The sequence below is a fragment of the Aegilops tauschii genome, chromosome 3, assembly GCF_002575655.3.
Source record: "Aegilops tauschii subsp. strangulata cultivar AL8/78 chromosome 3, Aet v6.0, whole genome shotgun sequence".
NCBI lineage: Eukaryota > Viridiplantae > Streptophyta > Magnoliopsida > Poales > Poaceae > Aegilops > Aegilops tauschii.
This window is the reverse complement of record NC_053037.3, coordinates 568846566-568867488: the sequence shown is the minus strand read 5'-3', so window position 1 is coordinate 568867488 and position 20923 is coordinate 568846566. Positions and strand designations below refer to the sequence as shown.

General features: G+C 43.3%; 2 protein-coding genes across 3 annotated transcripts; both read right to left on the bottom strand.

Annotated features, from left to right (window-relative positions):
• Positions 1–1270: 1270 nt before the first annotated feature.
• Positions 1271–2846, bottom strand: LOC109768178 (F-box protein At5g07610-like). Of its 2 annotated transcripts, XM_040404714.3 has the most exons (3): positions 2701–2846; positions 1851–2615; positions 1271–1760 (listed from the first exon to the last, which is right to left on the bottom strand). In XM_040404714.3, exons 2-3 carry the CDS (start codon positions 2587–2589, stop codon positions 1426–1428), a joined length of 1074 nt encoding a protein of 357 aa, XP_040260648.1. In that variant the 5' UTR covers positions 2590–2615; positions 2701–2846; the 3' UTR covers positions 1271–1425. The 2 variants fall into 2 exon arrangements, with proteins under 2 accessions (XP_040260648.1, XP_020182500.1); XM_020326911.4 differs by having other exon boundaries at positions 1271–2615.
• Positions 2847–4116: 1270 nt separating this feature from the next.
• On the bottom strand, positions 4117–7825 carry LOC109768172 (cytochrome c1-2, heme protein, mitochondrial). The gene is made up of 8 exons (XM_020326905.4): positions 7553–7825; positions 7129–7196; positions 6657–6868; positions 6067–6328; positions 5858–5929; positions 4752–4868; positions 4589–4654; positions 4117–4493 (listed from the first exon to the last, which is right to left on the bottom strand). Exons 2-8 carry the CDS (start codon positions 7186–7188, stop codon positions 4377–4379), a joined length of 906 nt encoding a protein of 301 aa, XP_020182494.1. The 5' UTR covers positions 7189–7196; positions 7553–7825; the 3' UTR covers positions 4117–4376.
• Between the last annotated feature and the right edge of the window lie 13098 nt (positions 7826–20923).

The window sequence follows — 20923 nt, the reverse complement described above, 5'->3', positions numbered from 1 at the left end:
CCTGTGACGTTTCTTCTATTTCTTTTGTTTTTCAAGTTTTTATTGGTCTTTTTCATTTTATTATCTTTATTATCTATCAAAAGTAGGTTTTCTCTTCCTTTTCTTTCCTTTCCATGTTTAGTTTTTCCCTTTTTGTTTCTATTTATTGGTAATTATTAAACATTTTAAACATAAATTTATTTTTCCTGTTTTCTTCTTTCCTGTAAAATATATAAACAATAATTCAACAAGAAACGAGTAATTTCAAATTTCTCATCTAATATTACATGAATTTCTTAAATTACAAGAAGATTTTTAATACATAAATAATTTTATAGTTACATTTTTTAAAATTCAACGAACACTGTTTTTAATTACATTAAACTCTTAAAAAATGTTCAGGTACAAGCGTTGAAGATTGGATCGCAGCAAGAAACCATCAGACAATTTTTGCTCATGAATTGAACAAATCAACACAAATGCCATCCACTACACATACCAACCACATATCCTGGTGCACAACGCATGCCAAATCTCACTCTTCATCTAGAACTGACTCAAATGTGCAGACCATATTGCCTTCAATCTGAACGTTCTCCAGATATATATCATTTGACAAACAATCAAAATTACGGTATGGAACAAACAATAAGAAGTTTTTGTGTTGATAAATCTGCAACCCCAGTCCCCATGAATGAAGCGGGCAACTCGTCTGTTAGAACTTGCATCTGGAGGAACCGTGCTTTGAGACCACTGAAGGTGACACGAACACAATCAAAACCAGAAAGGCAAAAAAGCACTTGCATGGAAACAGCAGTTCATATATCAGAAAACTGAATCTCGGCTTCAGCAGACATGAAAATAGTGCACATAAATGAAATACCAAAGACAACTGAATCTCCGTGGAAATGCAACAGCAGCCCTGGCCATTCCAGGTCCACCCAAACAACAAGATAGATTATAGGACAGATTAAGAACAACAACATAACCATTCATGTTATCATGTACTGCCGCAAATAAAAGTTGGTATACCCAATAGAGAAATAACAGAGACCAGAATGCAGATATTAAAATATTCATAATAGTTCCAATATATATATAACACTACACAAACACGGGCAGAGTACTGTTATATACTTCCTCTGTAAACTAATATAAGAGCGTTTAGACTACTAAAGTAGTGATCTAAACGCTCTTATATTAGTTTACGGAGGGAGTACATCACTCAAGCACCAACAGGTACATGCCGTATCTATATATAACGGTCACGTATCCATGATTAACAGAGAAGTTGACTGAATAGCTCGCAGCATAATGTTAGGTACATGACTTCAGTCAAGCACCAACAGCTTATCACAACTTACCCAGATTACTCATATTCAAGATCTAAGTTCACTATCATCATCAGTAAGATGGACAATTGTGAAGGCTTCAATACACAAACATTTAGTGCCCGTCCGCCAATGACTCCGAGAACAAAGGAACATATGGAAGATAAGGGCACCTTGAATTCCGTCCAAGATCACATATGAACCGCGGCTCCCTCGAATCCATTTCGTATGAAAATAATTTCATCTGCGGAAAGATCCTCGATGCAGATTCTACAGTTATGAACATCACATTGTCTTCTGGGTGGGCTGAGATAACACCATAATGTTCCCCGGCGCTTGAATACTCTACTCCGACCAGTTGCATGTAGCTGACTTTGAGCTTCAATGTCCAACAATTTTCACTAATAGAATCTTCAAGAACCCAGATTGACAGTTCAGAAGAACCATGATCTGTGAGATACAATTGTCCCCGTGATACATAAACATTAGGAACACCACGAGCATCAGGTGAAGTAGGAATAGGAATGATCCTATAATTACCCTGCACGTCGATGGCTGCAACTGTATCACTATCAGAACGTAAATACAACACTCCGTTGAAAAATGCGCCACCTGATAAGCAGAGTATCTCAATTGGATTGTCCCAAACAATTTGATGCGTCCAACCACCAGCTTTGGAAGAGTATATCCCCACCTCTTCGATGCAATAATCATACTTATTATTCAGATTCAAAGCCACGGCAGTTACCAACTCGAACACATGGAAGTGGGAGGAGACGGACGGGTCGAATCCCAGGCGAGCATCGTTCACGAACAAGGAATACTCGGTGGCGGGCACCGATACCCACTTCTCAGTAGCAGGATTGCACACCACGTACTCCAACGTCCCAGGGTCATCCAACGCCTTGGGGGCAGTCCGGCGTCGGCAGAGGAGGAGGCCGTTGCAGCAATCCAAGATGTCGAGCTCCTTGCATTCAGGTAGGAACGAGAGTGAGGCGTCAAGAGGGCACCAGCTCCCCGAGACGCTTTGGTAAACATGTGGACACCGTGGATCGCGGCCCATGCCGTAGGTTTTGTAGAAGAAGCCGGTGAGGGTCGACTGGGGAAGCTTCTCGCGGTGGTCGGGGTGGGTGATGAGGTCCCGCCAGCGCGTGGAGACGCACTTACAGCAGCAGGTGGACTTGTAGGGCACGCGCGAGATGACCTCGACCAGGAGGTCGTCTGGGAGCTTGATCGTCGGATCGCTCATGAGGGCCGCCTCCATGGATCCCGTCGCCATCTCCTGGGAGGAAACGAGCGGCTAATCTGCAGAGATCGGGGCGGAGGACGAGAGGTTAGAATGATACTACGTCCTAGCAGTGAGGGGAGAGCGAGGGAAAAGAGGACGTACCAGATGCGTGGCGCGCGGACTTCTTAGGGATAAGCGGCGAGAGCGCCGGCGTTGGGTGCTCCCATCCGCGCCGGCGGTGGGTCGCGGCGAGCCGGTGAGGGTTTGGTTTGGTGCGGGGCGACGAGATGGATGGATGATGGATGCTGCGGGATTTTTTTTCTTTTTGCAGTTATCTGGGCTTTTTACTGGGCTGTATGAGTCCAAAGACTCTCACTGCTAGACATGCACGCCATTTTACACGATCTTAAAAAAATATATAACCTTAGGCCCGTTCGTTTCACAGGAATTTTGCAGGATTTTTACACGCAAGAATTCCTGCTGAATGCTTTTCCTTTGAAGTGTTCGCATTGTCGGATAGCAGTACAGTATTCCAAAAGAAATGCTGGCTTCTTGTGTTTATTCCGAAGGAAAAAAAATCTACTCCAAACTCATTTGTTGGCGGATGCCCGAGGAAAAGCAGAAGTACCCCAAATAAAATGTTGTATGTGAGAAAGAAAGGTACTAGCTGCGCCCTAGTGCTGGTGTTTGCCTACAACTTGGTGGGTACCAACAATTAGCTTTTTCTTTGGATTTTATCCCATGACCCGAACACCTCAGTTTTAGCCGATCCTCTATTTGAGTATCACAAAGGTTTTCAAGCTACATGCAACCCAATTCCTTCACAGGTTTATATTCCTATGTTTTTTCTATCCCTCCACTCAGAACACGGCCTTAGTTCAAAGCTGCGACATTTATTATGGATCGAAGGGAGTCTTAATTAAAGAAAATTCTTCCAACCATTACTTACATAGGCCGTCATGCAGGACATGATAGTGCAATCTCAGATGTGCTAATAGGGATAAAGTATGTGTGTGTTCACAGAGATGAGTATGACAAATTAAATGTTTTTCATGACAAATTATGTTTGCCGAGTGGCAATTTTAGTTGCAAAGCATGGCAAATCCTTCTTGAATTACATGGCTGAAGGTGAGCAATTCATAAATCCGAGCAGTTCTTAAATTGCATAGGCGATGAACAACTCACAGATCATGATGACCTATTCATAAACTACGTAGCTGATGAGCACTTCACAAATCACCAAGATGAGCAGTTCATGGATACAACAGAAGGCGAAAATGAACAACTCATACATCTCGTAGTAGCCTAGGATTTTTTTCCAGTAATGTAACAATTTAGAAAAATCAGTGGAGGTCGTGTTGTGCGCCCTGCTCGGTTCTTCCCGGTGATACCAGCTCCGGTCTCCTTGGACTTCCCATTCCTCTTTTTAATTTGATTCTAATTGCTATGACAAATATAAAAGTTGATGGTAGACTGTAATTAAGTTAGAATGCAAATATGGATTTCTGACTTGCTGGCTTGCGGCACTATCTATACATATATTCCCCAAATCCTGAAACTGCCACTTAAGAAACAAAGTAAAAGTAAATTTGATCAACAAAGCACAGATATATTTACAATCTCTGTCTGATATTTCTGCTAGATGATTGTTGGCACTGTTGACATTTCAAATTTTGAAAACCGTGTCCCCCAAAAAGATGAGAGTAATTGTAGACAAGAATAATGCATTCTAGGCATGCATGGCAACCATGCCAGTGTGAAAACGTACATCATGTACTCCTTATTTCAAATATTTCTAATTACCCAAGAAATGTTTGAAGAAAACCAAGCGTTGGTCCTCAATTGACCACATCAAGGACCAGCTTGCGGGACTTGTAGACTGACCACTTCATGCGCCGGTAATACGCGGCTTGCATAAGCGCGAGCGAGAGTAGGAAGATCCATTTGACTCCCATCTATGACACAATCACAAGGTGGAGTAAGCAATTACGGAGTAGATAATTTATGCTGCCATTCAAATAAAATGGGTGGTGTAGAGCAAGAGGGCTACCAGCTTTCTCTCTTCCATCTCAGGCTCAGCTGCCCATGACAAGAATGAGACAACATCTTTACCCATCTGGAATTGTAGACAGAAGAAACAAACCATCCTTTAATTTAGTACTGAATCCGCGGCACAAGTTCCGTGATGCTCACAATAGAAAAGTAAGACTTACCTGAGCTTCCGTTGCAGGAGTACCGTCTTCATACTCGACAGCTCCATCACTAAGCATCTTGGGCATGGCTATGGCGCCACCAGGAAAGTAGGGATTGTAATGCAAGCCTTCACGAATCTAGATTTTTAAATCAAAAGCAGAAGGTTAAGATTTAAGACTCAATCAGAGAGCAAATACGAATAGGCTAGGGGGTGAATTTTATGAGGGTATAACCAAAACAAGCTAACTACCTTACCAGACAACTTCCATCAAGAGAGAAAGATGCATACTCACTGGAAAATTTGATTACAATATTCCTTTTCACAGTAGAATTCTCAGAGGAATTTTTCAAAAAAAAAATCTCAGATGAAGTTGCTAATCCTTTCAAATTCCAAGTGAAAAAAATTAGGTTTAGTGACCAGAGAGTGGCACAGCATTTTAAGATTCTTCACTTAGTAGACCAAACCTTGAAGTTGAATAGCATAAAGGCTAGTGATAATATTGTTAACCCAGTTGCATAATGCACCTTAGAGTTTAGCTATGACGCTTATAATTTATAGGGAACTGGGGGTCCAACATTTAAAACTGGTTATACATAAAACTAGCAAAGAAAAAATAGAGCTCCCAAGAAGATTTTTGTTCATACTCTTTAGAACTCCCAAGAAGATTTTTATTCATACTCTTTAGAATAGCAGCTGACAATCTTGTGGGATATCCAACCCCACTTTATCAGGCTGATCAACATGCCACTACAACTAAAATGACTATCTAGCAGCACCAACAAGTCACAACATGTTGTAATAAGAAGAACCTACAAAAAAACACATCTGAATTCTTAACTACAGTTCCAAAACTGCATGTGTCAGCGTGGGAAATATACTAGGTAATGCATACATGTTTAGCTCGAATAATGAACCATTAGAAGAAAATAGTGTGAAAGGATTAAAGTTTGGGTAAATTCAGTGCCAATCCAGAACAACTGTATGCCATCGTGCGCCAATGTGAGTCCATTGTATCCACATGGTTGCTGCTACTACTTACGCATAATAAAAGTATATACACTGGGAAAGATCAAATTGAGAACCACAAGAAGCCATCAACACCAAATATAAACGAGAGAGGATTACCGAGACGCCAGCAGGTGGATCACGGTAACCAGTAAGGAGAGAAAAAACATAGTTCTGGCCATTGTGCCTGGCCTGCAAAAATGTTAGCAAAGGGTGAGATACTCCCTCCGTCCCATAATATAAGAACGTTCTTATATTGTGGGACAGAGGGAGTACAATTTTGAGGCCAAATATTGGATGAATGCAACCAGAATCCATTAGTCGGTCACCTTTGTGATCAAGCTGAGGTCTGGAGGGTATGCTCCACCATTTGAAAATCGAGCTGCTTGCTCATTCGCATATGGTTGTGGGAGACGGTCACTCAGCTTACCCGGGCGCGTGAACATTTCGCCTTCATCGTTGGGCCCATCAACCACCTCAATCTCAGCAGCCATTGCTTTTGTTTCCTCCTCTGTGTAGGCAACACCCACCAGAGACATCGAGTGGCAGGAGGCACACACTTGCTGATAAACTTGGTGTCCACGCCTTATTCTGCTCATATGTTTTCAAAAGAATTAAAGAGGTTTACAAGAGATATTACCAATTTAAGAGAAGGTTTTTACAGATAGCATAATTGTACTACTATTCCCCTGTTGCTGAACTTGGACTGTTGCTCTGTTGTTGGTTCCAATAGTGGAACACCAACGCAATTTGCCGGCTTATGGAAAAAGAACAATTGTATACTTTTTTATATTGTCCTAAGTGGACTCAAGCATAATATTGTATGTATGATCAAATAGCTATTGTGCTTCCATGCTATTTGTTAGAGTCAAAACTGGTCAAGAAAAGTTGTTTGACAAGAGAATATGATTTTACTTACGATGCGTGATCATAAGAACTAAGAATGCCTTCATGTGGCCAGGGATAGCTCGGAGATTCGAGCCCATGCTCTGCTTCATCAGCTGACGCTATTGTACCAAAGCTTAAAAGGCCAGAAGCACCAACTCCAAGAATAGCCAATGCTTTCAGTCCAGTGAAGCCAGTGATTCCTTCTCCATGATATATCCGGGTTGAAGAAAGAAGAGATGAACCCTGTAAGAAGAAGTACAAGATAACTAATAAATAGTACTAATTTGGTGCATGCATAGGTAATGTTGTAACTATAACACTTTTGACCAACTACAGTGACTTAAGATGCTGGCTCTATTTTTTCAGGTTAAAGGCAAATAGTCAAAAGCGAATAACATAATATGGTAAATTAATAATGGCCAACAGTCAAAAGTGAATAACATAATATGGTAAACTAATTTTTTGAAATGGTAATTTTTTTTAAAGATTTGGGAAGTACTTACAGATGGGTGCTGGCGAAATACTTTCTTCAGAAGCTGGCTAATGCCCCTCCCAGTAGCCATCTATGCCGCTGTATCAGATATCCCAAACACAAACAGGTGGATCAACATTTTGGAGTTTCGGTATTGCAGCACAATAATAATTGACTTATTGCAGAAGGATCCCAAACTTGAAGGTACAACACTGATTGAAAAGTAAAGCATGGCAACTCCCTGACTTATAATCGATGGATAATGATTTACAGTTCACCTGCTACTAGAGGAGCTTGAAATTGAGGAGCAGAGCTCCCAATTTCATTCACCGTGCAAATGGATAATACAAAAGTAGCAGGGTCTGCGCAAGGTTCGTGTAAAACCACACACAGTAGTACAAAGCAGAATCATAAACTAGGGAGTACTTTGCACGCCCGCAGGAGATCAAACGTACCAGCAGTCCAGCACCCAGATCCCGAGTTCCCGACACGCGGGTCGAGTTCGGCAACCGGTACCTGCGCTGCGCTGCGAGGAGCCGCTGGAGAAGGGCGCCGGAGAGCGAGCGGCCGGAGGGGCTGCACGTCTGCTGTCTGCGCGATCGGAGGCGGGGGAGGAGGGAGAGTGGTGGGGAGCTGGGCTTTGTGGCGCTCCGATGGCCGTGCGTGGTGGCGGCTGGAGGAAGGTGCTGACCCGTGGGCCCGGGTTACTCGAGTGAGTTTCAAGCTCCACTTTTTTTTAGAGGAGTTTCAAGCTCCACTTGAAAGTGTCTGTCCACGTGGCTATAACGAGACTTGCGATTTGGGAATGGGCTGGCCCGCTCTGGCACGGACCTCGTCCCTGTCGGCCCGTCTGTTCTGTCACGGACATGGAGCCGGCCTAATTGTTCAATACCGAGTGGACTCATGTCTTGTTGGGCAACATGGTCTGACCCGTTTCAATACCAGATTGCACAAGAATAAAAGAGCATTTATACAACAAGTATTATTTCAACTAGTATCATCTACCCGTTCAAAAAAACAGCATCATTTAGCAGAAGGGATTTCTATTAGGTTAGGATATTTAGAATTTATTTGTTCAAAGAAAAAAAGGAACATATGCAACTACATACCATGAATCGTTTACATCGTAAGGTAGCATATTTGTAACTCTGAAACCAAAAAAGTCTTGGGTCAATAGATTAAAAAAAATTAATATAAGTATTAGGGGTAACAACCTTGAAAAGGCATGTGCACTGCAACGACATACTAGAGCCTTGGATCACTAAATTTGGGTCGACCCGCTTATCCCGGTCAGCCGACGATGACCTGCTTCCTGTACCAATTTTCTTATGAAGTCTGCCCAAAAGATCCTTCAACCTTGAAATTATGGCTGGACCAGTATCCCAATGGATAACGCTGATCCATTCCCATCGTCAGGTGCGCCGGAGGTACGGGGTCGCACATCCCAACCTTCCCCCATGCGTGGTTGTTAATCATGTGTTTGAAAAATGTTAAACGTCTATATAAAAAATGTTCCTGATATATAAACAAATGTATAACATGTATGAAAAAATAGACATAAAAATATTATTTTAAAATATTAATCATGCATTTGAAAAATGTAAACGTGTATACAAAAAATGTTTCTGGTGTATATGAAAAATACTGAATGTGTATGTAAAAGGAGTTGAGATCAAAAGAATGAAAAGCAAAAGTCAAAGAAAATCGAGAAAGAAACAAAGACAAAAAGAAAGAAAGAAACCCCAGTAAAACCATGAAAGAAACAAAGAAAACCGACGAGTAAACAAAGAAAAACATAAAACCAAAAAAAGGGTGAAGAGGAATGAAAACCGAAAGAATAGTAAATGAAAAAGAAAAAAAAAGCACCAAACCAGTACGTGGAACCGACCGAGCGAGCGACCTAAGCACAAGCGAATGACCTGAGCTAACGGGCTGGCCCTGTATGTGCGCGCCTTCAGGAGAGACGGATGCTATTCTCGCTATAAGAGAGATATAGCATTCACGGTACAAATCGACGCTTGCCCAACAAACCCTGAGCCGCCCCGACTTTGACCCAATGAAGAAACCTGCGTTTCCCCACCGACACCTACGACCACAAGACACAACCACTTACAAAACGAGCCCACCCAACACTGGCACCTTCCATATGGAAGACCAAGACGAAATCGACAGGCAGATTCTAAAATTGGAGCCTTAGTTTGGTATATGGTTTGAATTGCAGGACGTTGATCTCAGTACCATTAGTCATGCATTGCCACACACCGATCTTTTTACAAACAATAAAACACTTGAAAGCATATATCACAACCATAGTCCTATCATGATTCCTCGACACACATTTCTGGTATTATATTTGTTGTAATTTAAACGAGATATGAATCTTAATGTGCCAGCAAAATAAACTATATCACATTGTTATCGCCCCCAAGGGCAAATGTTGGCAGAGAAATCAATACCAAATATAACATATATAACACCCAAATGGACAGTAGAGAATGTATTAGCAACAAGTTTAGGAAAAACATTTTTATACAAATAATGAGAAGGGCCGAATAGGGAAAGCCTGAGACCATATATCTTCAACAGAACGCTTATGTGAATAATAAGATTTGTACCGAAGTTTTTTCTTTCTTTTTGAGACGTGCATTTGTGCTATAACATTTTATATAACTAGTTAACTACTCGTGTAGCAGTGTCAATCTAAATAGCGATTTTAAATCGGTAGCGAACGGAGGAAGCCACTTATCCATGGGTCCAGGTTATTCAGGTGAGTTTTGGCCTCAACTGCACTGTCTGGCCACCTACTTGTAAGGAGAAGCCCTCAAAAAAAGTTGTAAGGAGACTTGCAATTGGTCCAACAATTCAGGGTTGTTTTGGAATAAAAGGAACTTGTAGGGATTTTATAGGGTTGCACTCATTGAAAATTCTCCTGGCAGATCCTTCAACTTTTAGGAATAGATATATGGGAAATATTTTTCTCTCGCCGTTTTGCAGGATTTGGAACATGTGATCTTTGAGAAGTCCAAGTCGGTTTATCTACCCTCCTCACTCCCTCTAATTTGGAAATCAATTTTCTACAGGGTTTTTGTAGTGCATCCAAATAACCGCCAGGTGAAATCTTTATGTTCTTCATTGTCGTGTGAATCCACAAGACACTACATGATACTTAAGTGCTATATTTTCATGATTCATTTTTATTCATGTGTTTCCCACTACGACATGGTAAAGAGAAAAAACATTTCAAAATGAAGTGGTTTCTTCTAAAATTTTATATGAATCAATCGATATATTGCCTCTATTGTCAACATGAGTCGTTTCCTCATGGTCTAGCTCCTCTCACCTCGTATTCTCCTACCCCGTTGGGTAGATTTGCCTGCGCTGGAGACGACATTGTCAAGTGAAGGAGACCAATGTCAGATATCCATCTAAACATTGATGCGTTGTACTATCGCTTTGGCGTTGGTATTAGCTTCCCAAGTCATTGTCATTTCCATGGTCCACTATTGCCCCCCCCCCCCCCCCCCCCACACCCATCCCCACACATCTTCCTAAGGGTAAAGTTAGGGTTTTGGTTTCTCCAAAAACTCGGTAGTATTCATGCTATACTAAAACCAAATGAATGTCACTGATGTTATCTCCCCCCGGCCCATTCCCTTATGTTTAGATTTCACAAGCTTCACCTCCTGACGCTTGTCACACTCGGATTGAAAATCACTTGAACACTAAATTTTCTTTTATAACAAGGAACATACACCTTCCCTTCTCCTTGTAAGTGGTGGCTAGGGCATACTCTTCCCCTCTAGGCTCCGCAGGTGAACCCGTGGATTCGTCTTCCCTCTGTCTGCCGCATCCGATGGCCGATTGTCGGGAGGGGAATCCCGGTGCCTTGGCTCCAATTAGTAGCTTAGGTTAGGTTTCTTTTTTCCTCGCAAGGGCGTCGCTTCTTCTTGTAATTGGTCTTCCGGGCGCCGATCCACCTCGAGTTCGTCCATATGGATGGTGTTGACAGAACTTCGACATAGATTCCCGTTGTCTCCTTGAGAGGTGATGTTAGGGTTTCTCGATATGTGTGCGCCATGGTGAGATATGGTGCCATGTGCTTCGGATTTGTTCAATGGTTCAACAATGATGATTATAGCTCCAGAGCATTGGTACTTAGGGGCACGTGCATGAAAACTTTCCAACTATCGTCGAAAAGGTTAGGTCGGCTCTGGTAGGGGAGCGACAACATCAGCACGTCGACAACTCATTGTAGCAGTGGTAGTGGTCGTTCACTGATCTAGAGTCCTCGATGTATCTTTTGGGGCACACTTTGTACTTTTGCAAGGTGACTAGGGAACATCCTTCCTCCCCTCGATCTCCGTCGACGAGTCTATGGATTCGTCTCCTGTCTGCCCGTCGCTCTGGCGGCGGTGGTGGAAAGGGTAATCCTGGTGCCTCAGCTTCGTCTAGTAGATAGGTTGGGCGCTTCTTCTTCGAGTCAGTCTCCCTGCTTCAGATCCTCCTTAAGTTCGTTTGTTGGAATAGATTAGACGGAGCTTCGTCGTATATTCCAGCCAACTATTTGGGGGTGGCAAGTTTAGGGTTTCTCGTTGTGCGTTTGCGACGATGAGATTTGGTGTCAGATTCTTTAGATCGATTCAAGGGTTCAACAAAGACAACAAAGACAACTGCGGCTCCAGGGAGTTGGTCCATAGGGGAACGTGCACGAAGATTTCTCGACTGTCATCGACAAGGTAAGGCCAGCTTCGGTAAGGAAGCGGTGACGACTTGTTCTAGTGCGAGATTGGTCATTTGTTTGTCTAGGGACCTCGATATAATTTTTATTATGTTTGAGCTGCTTTGCACTATTGACGAACTTTTATAATAGATCCGAGTCATTTTGAAGAAAAAAATGTGTACTTTTGGTGAACTTTTTTAACAACAAATTTTGATAATACATCTGGGTAATTTTCATAAAAACAATTGTTTTAAAAAACACTTTTTTTGTACTCAATCATGTAGCAGGGGCGTGGCTTTGTCTCGCCTCTGCCGAGACAGAAGCTCGTCTCGCGTCAGGCGATACTATTAATAGGGAGGCACAAGTAGCTTTCGCAGATCAGTCATTTTTCTTTGCTGTTTTTCCATTCACTCATTTCTTAATTTTTATTGTTTTGTTCATATTTTAGAAAATATTCTGAATACATATTTTCAAAACTTAATTTTACTTAAGAAAAAAATAGATCCATGAATTTGAAAAATGTTAACACAATGTACAAAAATTGTAAGCGTAATTTTTTAAATATGTTGGTAGAATTCAACTAAAATGTTTGTGACATTTTAAAATGCTATGTATTTCAAAACAATGTATGTGAATTTTTAAAAACGTCTATACAATGTAAAAAAGTTCATGTAATTAAGAAAAGTGTGTTGTACCATTTAATAAAATGTACATTCATTAAAAATATTCACGAGTTTCAAAAATATGTTTGTTATTTAAAAAAATGTTATTTGTACAATGTACAAAAGTGTCTGTGTAGTTTAAAAATACTTAGTATTAATAAATAGTGTTCCAACGTGTATTTTATTTTTTAACACATATTAAAAAATATCAAAAACTTATATTGTAAACGAATGCTAATTATTTATTTGAAAATGTTTAAGCATGTATAAAAAATGTTTTAGATGTATATGAAAAGGTACAATGTAAAAATAGACAGAAAAGGGTATTTTGTTCAAAAAATGATAATCATATATTTGAAAAATGGTAAACTTGTTTAGAAGTATATTCCTAATGTCTAAGAATAATGTACAATGTGTGTGAACAAAAGGAAAACAAGAAAAAAAATCATGCAAAACAGTAAAATAGTGAAAATCGACGCTACAGTACATGGCCAACCCACGACCCCGGGTGCCAACGATCGTAGAAACATATGCTTTCCGGGTATCTTTGGCACTTGCTGCGGACCTGGGTGTGCAAAGATTCTATGTTGCATCATATTGTGAAGGTGCTGTGAAGGACATCAAGCAGGGCACTGGAGGGCCTCATGCAGCAATAGTCAAGGAGATAGTAGAGAGTGTGAAATTTTCTGAGTTGTGTATTTTCATTCACGAGCATAGGAACTTTATTTTTGAAGCTCACAATCTTAGCAAAATGGCTTGTAAATTTTTTTTTTGCGAAAAAACTTCCAATCTATTCATCTTCAATCATGGCAGTACAACAAACACCAGAAATAAAAATTACATCCAGACCCGTAGACCACCTAGCGACGACTACAAGCACCGAAGCGAGCCGAAGGCGCGCCGCCGTCATCGCCCCTCCATCGCCGGAGCCGGGCACAACTTATTGTAGTAGACAGTCGGGAAGTCGTCGTGCTAAGGCCCCATAGGACCAGCACCCCAGAACAGCAACCGCCGCCGATGAAAAATAACGTAGATCGGAAGGATCCAAACCGAAGACACACGAACGTGGACGAACAACGACGAGATCCGAGCAAATCCACCAAAGATAGATCTGCCGGAGACACACCTCCACACGCCCACCAACGATTCTAGACGCACCGCCGGAACGGGGACTAGACGGGGAGACCTTTATTTCATCTTCAGGGAGCCGCCGCCGTCTCACCTTCCTGAGTAGGACACAAACCCTAACAAGATTGAAAAAAACGACTAAAAACGGAGCCCTCCTGCCGGCCCTTGCCAGGATCCACCGCGCCTCCATGGCCCTAGGGCCACCGGAGACGAGGCGGACCTGCGCCGGCGCCGGCGAGAGGCACGAACCCTAACTTTCTTTCTTGGAGGAGGAGGAGGAGGAGGAGGCAAAGCCCTGGCTCTAAAATGGCTTGTAATTTAGCCATAGGTAGGCATGTTTGGTTCAAAAAATCCACATGACTTTGTACTCCCACTATATAAAACCTTTTAGCCATAGGTAGACATGGAGTACCTTTGAACATTTCTTGAATGAATAAAGTTGGCGAGATTCCTTAAAAAGAAAAACTTAGCACTCTTTTTTCGATCAAATCAGAGAGCTTTTATTCAACAAAAGAGATCCTTGGACAATCAGCCAGTAGGCTTGATACCAGGAAGCTCGGGTTTTGTCGAGCCAACTTCCGGTCACATTCAGAGTGCAAGCATGCTTAGCACAAAGATGTGCCGGTAAGTTTGCCGACCGGTTTACATGCTGAATCACAAATACAGGAAAATTAAAGACTAGCTCTCCTATTTCTTCTAAGATAGGTGCCACAATCGATCTAGAATTGTGGCGAGTGTTCCAGAGTGTCACCAACTCCAGACAGTCCACTTCCATGATCACATGCGATAGCCCTCGTAGTGCAGCAAAGCGGGCTCCCTCTCGCATTGCCAAAGCTTCAACAATAAGTGGGCCAGAGATGCCCACGAATGGTTTGTACCAGGCCCCCAATAATGCATTCGAGGAACGAGCTACACCACCTGCACCCCCCTTCCATCTGCAAAATTCAATGCCCCATCAGTTGTGAGCTTGATCACGCCTTGTTCTGGTGGTCTCCACCCATGTCCAGGAAGAACAATCGGTGTGTTGCGTGGCATCTCAAGTAGGGCTAGGGCTTCCTTAGTGGCTCGGAGAGCTGCTGTCGGGCCCCTACCTTCTTCTCCATGTTTAACTCGGTTGCGAGAGTGCCAGATCGTCCACATGATGGTGATGATTTTTGGTCGATCATCCTCAGAAAACCGAGTATCACATAAGATATCCCGAGACCAAGAGTCCGGGTGAAGTGGAGGTAATCTGATGCCAAACCAAGCAAACGCTTCATTCCAGAAGCGCTGTGCATGTGTGCAATGAATAAGTGCATGCATGAGATCTTCCTCCTTGGCCAAGCAAACATTGCATCTGTCGATGACTGCAATATGGCGGTGTTTGAGTGTGCACTCATCAGGCAGTATCCGTCGAAGTACACGCCACCAAAACACACGCACCTTTGGGATAACTTTGAGTTTCCACAGAGCACTCCACAGTAGTGATTCATCTCTTGAAGCTCTGGTATCCGTCCCTTCTCCTAGAGCAAGACGCTCGTTCTGAGTCATTAGAGCAAGGTACGCCGATTTAACTGTGTAGTTACCTGAAGTCTCAAAGGCCCAAGCAAAGAAATCATCACCACCCCCACGCCTGATTGGTATGTTGAGGATCGCATCCGCATCTGGGGCAATGAAGTTTGACCTAACTAGCTCCTGTCGCCAGGACCAGTTATCCGTGTCAATGAGGTCTGACACCATGTGGATTGTAGCAGACGCTGGTTTCATCATGGGGGACATAGAAATTGTGCCCGGAATCCACTTATCTGTCCATGCATCAATGGAAGATCCATCTCCCACTCTTTTGATCAAGCCTACCTTCAAAGCTTCCCTGCCAGCTATGATCGCCCTCCAAGTTGCAGATGCAGACTTAGGGACTGTTGCATGCATAAAATCCGTGTCAGGAAAGTAGCGGCCCTTTAAAACCCTTGCACAGAGAGAGCTCGGATTGGTTAGGAATCTCCACCCGTGCTTTCCCAGTAGCGCAAGGTTAAACTGATGAGGGTCTCGAAAACCCATACCTCCTTTGCACTTCGGTGTTGCTAGATTCTTCCACGACACCCAATGCATTCCATTCTTGTCAAGAGAGCTACTCCAAAAAAATTTGCCATTGGGGAAGTAAGACTCTTACAGACTTTTTTAGTGAGCAAAAAAGTACTCATCGAGTAAGTTGGAATGGCTTGAACCACCGACTTTAGCAAGGTTTCCCGCCCGACACAAGCCAGTAGCTTTTCTGACCATCCCTGCATCTTGCTCCGTGCCCTCTCCCCGATGTGATCAAAAGTGCCACTATTAATACGACCAACAGCAGTTGGCAGTGTTGGAAATATGCCCTAGAGGCAATAATAAAATGGTTATTATTATATTACCTTGTTCATGATAATTGTCTATTGTTCATGCTATAATTGTGTTATCCGGAAATCGTAATACATGTGTGAATACATAGACCACAACATGTCCCTAGTGAGCCTCTAGTTGACTAGCCCGTTGATCAACAGATAGTCATGGTTTCCTGACTATGGACATTGGATGTCATTGATAACGGGATCACATCATTAGGAGAATGATGTGATGGACAAGACCCAATCCTAAGCATAGCACAAGATCGTGTAGTTCATTTGCTAGAGCTTTTCCAAATGTCAAGTATCATTTCCTTAGACCATGAGATTGTGCAACTCCCGAATACCATAGGAGTGCTTTGGGTGTGCCAAACGTCACAACGTAACTGGGTGGCTATAAAGGTGCACTATGGGTATCTCCGAAAGTGTCTGTTGGGTTGGCACGAATCGAGACTGGGATTTGTCACTCCGTATGACGGAGAGGTATCTCTGGGCCCACTCGGTAATGCATCATCATAATGAGCTCAATGTGACCAAGTGTTTGGTCACGGGATCATGCATTACGGTACGAGTAAAGTGACTTGCCGGTAACGAGATTGAACAAGGTATTGGGATACCGACGATCGAATCTCGGGCAAGTAACGTACCGATTGACAAAGGGAATTGTATACGGGATTGATTGAATCCTCGACATCGTGGTTCATCCGATGAGATCATCGTGGAACATGTGGGAGCCAACATGGGTATCCAGATCCCGCTGTTGGTTATTGACCGGAGAGTCGTCTCGGTCATGTCTGCATGTCTCCCGAACCCGTAGGGTCTACACACTTAAGGTTCGGTGATGCTAGAGTTGTAGAGATATTAGTATGCGGTTAACCGAAAGTTGTTCGGAGTCCCGGATGAGATCCCGGACGTCACGAGGAGTTCCGGAATGGTCCGGAGGTAAAGATTTATATATGGGAAGTCCTATTTTGGCCACCGAAAAATGTTTGGGATTTTTCGGTATTGTACCGGGAAGGTTCTAGAAGGTTCCGAAGTGGGGCCCACCTGCATGGGGGGACCCACATGAGCGTGGGTAGTGGGGGCAAGGCCCCACGCCCCTGGTCAAGGCGCACCAAGATCCCACCTTAGAAGGAATAAGATCATATCCTGAAGGGATAAGATCAAGATCCCTAAAAAAGGGGGATAACAATTGGTGGGGAAGGGAAATGATGGGATTTCTTTCCCCCACCTTTGCCAACGCCCCAATGGACTTGGAGGGCAAGAAACCAGCCCCCTCCACCCCTATATAGTGGGGAGGCGCATGGGAGACGCACCCCTGCCCCTGGCGCCTCCCTCTCCCTCTCGCTGAGCTTGGCGAAGCCCTGCCGAGATCCCCGCTGCTTCCACCACCACGCCGTCGTGCTGCTGGATCTCCATCAACCTCTCCCTCCCCCTTGCTAGATCAAGAAGGAGGAGACGTCTTCCCCAACCGTACGTGTGTTGAACGCGGAGGTGCCGTCCGTTTGGCGCTAGGATCATCGGTGATTTGGATCATGACGAGTACGACTCCATCAACCCCGTTCTCTTGAACGCTTCCGCGCGCGATCTACAAGGGTACGTAGATGCACTCTTTTCCCTCTCGTTGCTAGAAGACTCCATAGATTGTTCTTGGTGATGCGTAGAATTTTTTTTAATTTCTGCAACGATCTCCAATAGTGGCATCATGAGCTAGGTCTATGCGTAGTTTCTATGCACGACTAGAACACAAAGCAGTTGTGGGCGTCGATATTGTCAATTTACTTGCCGTTACTAGTCTTATCTTGATTCGGCGGCATCGTGGGATGAAGCAGCCCGGACCGACCTTACACGTACGCTCACGTGAGACAGGTTCCACCGACTGACATGCACTAGTTGCATAAGGTGGCTAGCGGGTGTCTGTCTCTCCCACTTTAGTCGGATCGGATTTGATGAAAAGGGTCCTTATGAAGGGTAAATAGAAATTGGCATATCACGTTGTGGTTTTACGTAGGTAAGAAACGTTCTTGCTAGAAACCTATAGAAGCCACGTAAAAACATGCAACAACAATTAGAGGACGTCTAACTTGTTTTTGCAGCATATGCCTTGTGATGTGATATGGCCAAAAGGATGTGATGAATGAAATATATGTGATGTATGAGATTGATCATGTTCTTGTAATAGGAATCACGACTTGCATGTCGATGAGTATGACAACCAGCAGGAGCCATAGGAGTTGTCTTTATTTTTGTATGACCTGCGTGTCATTGAATAACGCCATGTAAATTACTTTACTTTATTGCTAAACACGTTAGCCATAGAACTAGAAGTAATCGTTGGCGTGACAACTTCATGAAGACACGATGATGGAGATCATGATGATGGAGATCATGGTGTCATGCCGGTGACGAAGATGATCATGGCGCCCCGAAGATGGAGATCAAAGGAGGAATATGATACTGGCCATATCATGTCACTATTTGATTGCATGTGATGTTTATCATGTTTTACATCTTATTTGCTTAGAACGACGGTAGCTTAAATAAGATGATCCCTCGCAATAATTTCAAGAAAGTGTTCCCCCTAACTGTGCACCGTTGCGAAGGTTCGTTGTTTCGAAGCACCACGTGATGATCGGGTGTGATAGATTCTAACGTTCGAATACAACGGGTGTAAGCCAGATTTACACACGCAATACACTTAGGTTGACTTGACGAGCCTAGCATGTACAGACATGGCCTCGAAACACGGAAGACCGAAAGGTCGAGCATGAGTCGTATAGAAGATACGATCAACATGAAGATGTTCACCGATGTTGACTAGCCCGTCTCACGTGATGATTGGACACGGCCTAGTTGACTCGGATCATGTTTCACTTAGATGACTAGAGGGATGTCTATCTGAGTGGGAGTTCATTGAATAATTTGATTAGATGAACTTAATTATCATGAACTTAGTCTAAAATCTTTACAATATGTCTTGTAGATCAAATGGCCCACGCTAATGTTGCCCTCAACTTCAACGCATTCCTAGAGAAAACCAAACTGAAAGATGATGGCAGCAACTATACGGACTGGGTCCGGAACCTGAGGATCATCCTCATTGCTGCCAAGAAAGATTATGTCCTAGAAGCACCGCTAGGTGACGCACCCATCCCAGAGAACCAAGACGTTATGAACGCTTGGCAGCAGCGTGCTGATGATTACTCCCTCGTTCAGTGCGGCATGCTTTACAGCTTAGAACCGGGGCTCCAAAAGCATTTTGAGCAACACGGAGCATATGAGATGTTCGAAGAGCTGAAAATGGTTTTCCAAGCTCATGCACGGGTCGAGGGATATGAAGTCTCCGACAAGTTCTTCAGTTGTAAGATGGAGGAAAATAGTTCTGTCAGTGAGCACATACTCAAAATGTCTGGGTTAAACAACCGCTTGACTCAGCTGGGAGTTAATCTCCCGGATGACGCGGTCATTGACAGAATCCTTCAGTCGCTTCCAGCGAGCTACAAGAGCTTTGTGATGAACTTCAATATGCAGGGGATGAAAAAGACCATTCCTGAGGTATATTCAATGCTGAAATCAGCAGAGGTGGAGATCAAAAAGGAACATCAAGTGTTGATGGTGAATAAAACCACTAAGTTCAAGAAAGGCAAGGGTAAGAAGAACTTCAAGAAGGACGGCAAGGGAGTTGCCGTGCCCAGTAAGCCAGTTGCCGGGAAGAAGCCAAAGAATGGACCCAAGCCTGAGACTGAGTGCTTTTATTGCAAGGGAAGTGGTCACTGGAAGCGGAACTGCCCCAAGTACTTAGCGGACAAGAAGGCCGGCAACACCAGAGGTATATGTGATATACATGTTATTGATGTGTACCTTACCAGCACTCGTAGTAGCTCCTGGGTATTTGATACCGGTGCGGTTGCTCATATTTGTAACTCAAAGCAGGAGCTGCGGAATAAACAGAGACTGGCAAAGGACGAGGTGACGATGCGCGTCAGGAATGGTTCCAAGGTCGATGTGATCGCCGTCGGCACGCTACCTCTACATTTACCTACGGGATTAGTTTTAAACCTCAATAATTGTTATTTAGTGCCAGCTTTGAGCATGAACATTGTATCAGGATCTCGTTTAATTCGAGATGGCTACTCATTTAAATCCGAGAATAATGGTTGTTCTATTTATATGAGAGATATGTTTTATGGTCATGCCCCGCTGGTTAATGGTTTATTCTTAATGAATCTCGAACGTAGTGTTACACATATTCATAGTGTGAATACCAAAAGATGTAAGGTTGATAATGATAGTCCCACATACTTGTGGCACTGCCGTCTTGGTCACATTGGTGTCAAATGCATGAAGAAGCTCCATGCAGATGGACTTTTGGAGTCTCTTGATTACGAATCATTTGACACGTGCGAACCATGCCTCATGGGTAAGATGACCAAGACTCCGTTCTCCGGAACAATGGAGCAAGCAACCAACTTATTGGAAATCATACATACTGATGTGTGCGGTCCAATGAGTGTTGAGGCTCGCGGTGGCTATCGTTATGTTCTCACTCTCACTGATGACTTGAGTAGATATGGGTATGTCTACCTAATGAAACACAAGTCTGAGACCTTTGAAAAGTTCAAGGAATTTCAGAGTGAGGTTGAGAATCAACGTGACAGAAAAATAAAGTTCTTACGATCAGATCGTGGAGGGGAATATTTGAGTCACGAATTTGGCACACACTTAAGGAAATGTGGAATAGTTTCACAACTCACGCCGCCTGGAACACCTCAGCGAAATGGTGTGTCCGAACGTCGTAATCGCACTCTATTGGATATGGTGCGATCTATGATGTCTCTTACCGATCTACCGCTCTCATTTTGGGGCTATGCTTTAGAGACTGCCGCATTCACTTTAAATAGGGCTCCGTCGAAATCCGTTGAGACGACACCGTATGAATTATGGTTTGGGAAGAAACCT